Here is a 2,737-nt window from a genome sequence, read left to right as displayed (position 1 = left end):
TGTTGATGCACAGTGTTAGCTGCTATTTTCAACACACAATGGTTTTCTTACAATAGAGGTAAAATGAAGAAAGAACCTTTTTTTTGCACCTGTACCCATTAAAAGGAACCATAAGGGCCACAGGTTTCAAAGAGCATTTGAAATTTGTGGAAATGAAGAATACTATGCTAACAGTGTGTCTGTACTGAAAGGCAGCCACCTATGATATACCTACAACGGCTGTGTGAGATGATGACCTGGTGGCCCACATAGGAGGTTTATGACCCACAATACTGTCTTCACTGGATAGTTCTCTTCTTCAGAGGATGTAGTCGGTTTTCTCTTACTGCATGCCAGAGATGGGGACAGAGACAGCCCCTCGAGTAAGGCTAGTTGATTTATCCATATAAAAGAAATACATGTGTTGGTTTTTGTTCCAGCTTATTCTGGCTCCTTATATTGAGATAAGATCCAAGAACCTGAGGCTGCTTCCCCATGAGTGTACAGAGGAGGAAGAATGCCTATGAGAACAATGGAAAACATCTTGCAAGCTAATGTTTGTGTTGTGGATTCTGTGGCTGTGCAAGAATGCTATTTTCAAATATAAATATTTGCCATGGTGCCAAAGAGGGGAAATGGCAAAGGAGTCCTAGGTATCTGGACCCCAAACATCAACACTATCCCCAAACAATGTGAGAAAGAAGACATTTGCTAAATGCCTAAATGACACCCAAGATACTGTCACCAATTTTTCTTTTGGTTCACTCTGATACTTTCCAATTACAGAATAAAGTTAAGAAAAGGAATAACATGAGGGGTATATTCAGATACCCAGGTTCCTTCTATTCCCAGACTTAGCAACCTATAGGATTGGTAGAATTCGAAGAGCAATTACCTAAGAAAAATGCTACTGTCTCTGAAAAGGATGACAGGAGCATACTAGGAGCCACTTCTCCAAGGATCCTGCCCAGCTGCTGGTCCAGGGTTTCCCCTTGAAGACGTTCATCTCTCTTAAAAAAAAAAAAAAAAAATTAAACATGCGACATTAAAATTTCTCAATAACAATGCCACCTCCTCGCTTCTTTGCTGCCTTGTGTTAACTCAATGGTAAAGAAAAATGATTAGGGGTATCTACTTATTGTATGTAAACTCTGGTGGGGGACCCACAACTTCTCATGTTAATTTATTCTGAGTATTTCTGACTTCTGAGCTAGGTAATAGATTAGAGGCTCAAGGAAAGACTGGATCCTATTATCAGGAAAACACATAGAATGCAGGCTGCAGGTGGCAGGCTGCAGGTGGCAGTGACATGCCACTGAGTCTCCACGCAGGTAAGGGGACCATGTGAGAGTAACTGATGGAGACCATCTTCTGCACCAGCAGGTCCTGTGTTGACCTTTTGTCTTTTTAGTGACACCTTTGACAAATCTTTCAATCTTCTAAACTATGTGAAGAAATATTTTCCACAAGCGTGTTAGCCCTTTTTGCACATATGTTGCACACGTTTAAAACCAAATTCTCACTTTATATCTATTCCATCAACCAAAAAGAGGGTGAACTTCTTGGTTCCAAAATGTACAGAACAAGTGATGGACACTAATAAGCAACACACAGGAAAAGAAACGAAGCATCCTCATTGCCCACACTCACAAATACTCCACATGGAGCCAAACAACATTAATGGAACATGGTACTCGGTCCGCCGCCAAGCTCTGTGAGACTGTGAAAATGTACCTGGTAGGTCTGGACCAGAATGAAGATGTTGTCCACCCCAATGGCCAGCACCAGGAACGGGATGACTTCAATCACAATGAGGGTGAGGGGGATCCCGATGTAGCTGAAGATGCCCAACGAGCACGCCACCGAGCTCAACACGATGAAGATACCCGTGATGCCAAGGGAGATTTTAGAATCTACCTGAGAGATGCAACAAAGACACAGTCGTCAGATATTGTTTTCTATCCTATCTATTACTAAAAGATCCTCATTTCTATCTCTTTACACAGGTACAGCCAATCTAGAGTTAAAAGTACAATTCTCAGTTTGAGAGAAGATATGAAAAACTGTCTAGGTTTTCCCTAGCAATGTATTTTCTGAGCCTCCATTCTTAGGTGATGAGATGGACAAATGAGAACAAACTGGACTATGTGAAATAAATTTAAGTTGAACATAAACCAAAAAGTTGGAACTAAAGAAAACAGATGCAGGGAACAGAAAATGTTATACACAACTAAAACACAGAGGAATTTTGGACATAATGTATTAAGATTAAGTGGAGGCAAAACTATGACATCGTGCTGTACACTGTCATTTCTAACACACAGACACACAAAGTAAACACACATACATCACTTACCAAAAGCCTGCTACAGCTTTTGATGTGCCCCAAGGCTATGGAAATATACAGAAACATGACGGCATAGCTGATTACAACAGTGAAGATATCACTGTTACTTTCACGATTTAGTTCATCTTCAATGCTTCGTTCAGCAGTGAAAGAAATGGTCAGATTTGGATTCTTGTAGTTTTTCACGAAATTAATAAATCTAAAAAGGAAATTTTTATATTTTTAGTTACAATTTAGTGACAGCTAAATGAGAACCTTCTTCTCAACTTCTATGACACAAAAGCCACACTTAACCTTTATCTTGCATTAAGATCTTCTACACTGCAGACTAGAAGTTAAGACAGTTCCAGACATGCTGAATTTTCTACCAATTAAATAGATTTAGAACAAATTTAAAAATTGGTTCATGGT

The 2,737-nt window shown here is 39.7% G+C and overlaps 1 protein-coding gene across 1 annotated transcript in view; it reads right to left on the bottom strand.

The window, feature by feature from the left end:
- Nucleotides 1-2,737, bottom strand: part of NPC1 (NPC intracellular cholesterol transporter 1) — a 47,756-nt gene that overhangs the window by 10,042 nt on the left and 34,977 nt on the right. The window contains exon 14 of the mRNA XM_023530841.1: nucleotides 837-989. Within this exon, the coding sequence (XP_023386609.1) occupies nucleotides 837-989 (153 nt within the window). The remainder of the gene's footprint in view (nucleotides 1-836; nucleotides 990-2,737) is intronic.

This window comes from Pteropus vampyrus, unplaced genomic scaffold, assembly GCF_000151845.1.
Source record: "Pteropus vampyrus isolate Shadow unplaced genomic scaffold, Pvam_2.0 Scaffold55, whole genome shotgun sequence".
Lineage (NCBI taxonomy): Eukaryota > Metazoa > Chordata > Mammalia > Chiroptera > Pteropodidae > Pteropus > Pteropus vampyrus.
This window is presented reverse-complemented; position numbering and strand designations above follow the sequence as displayed.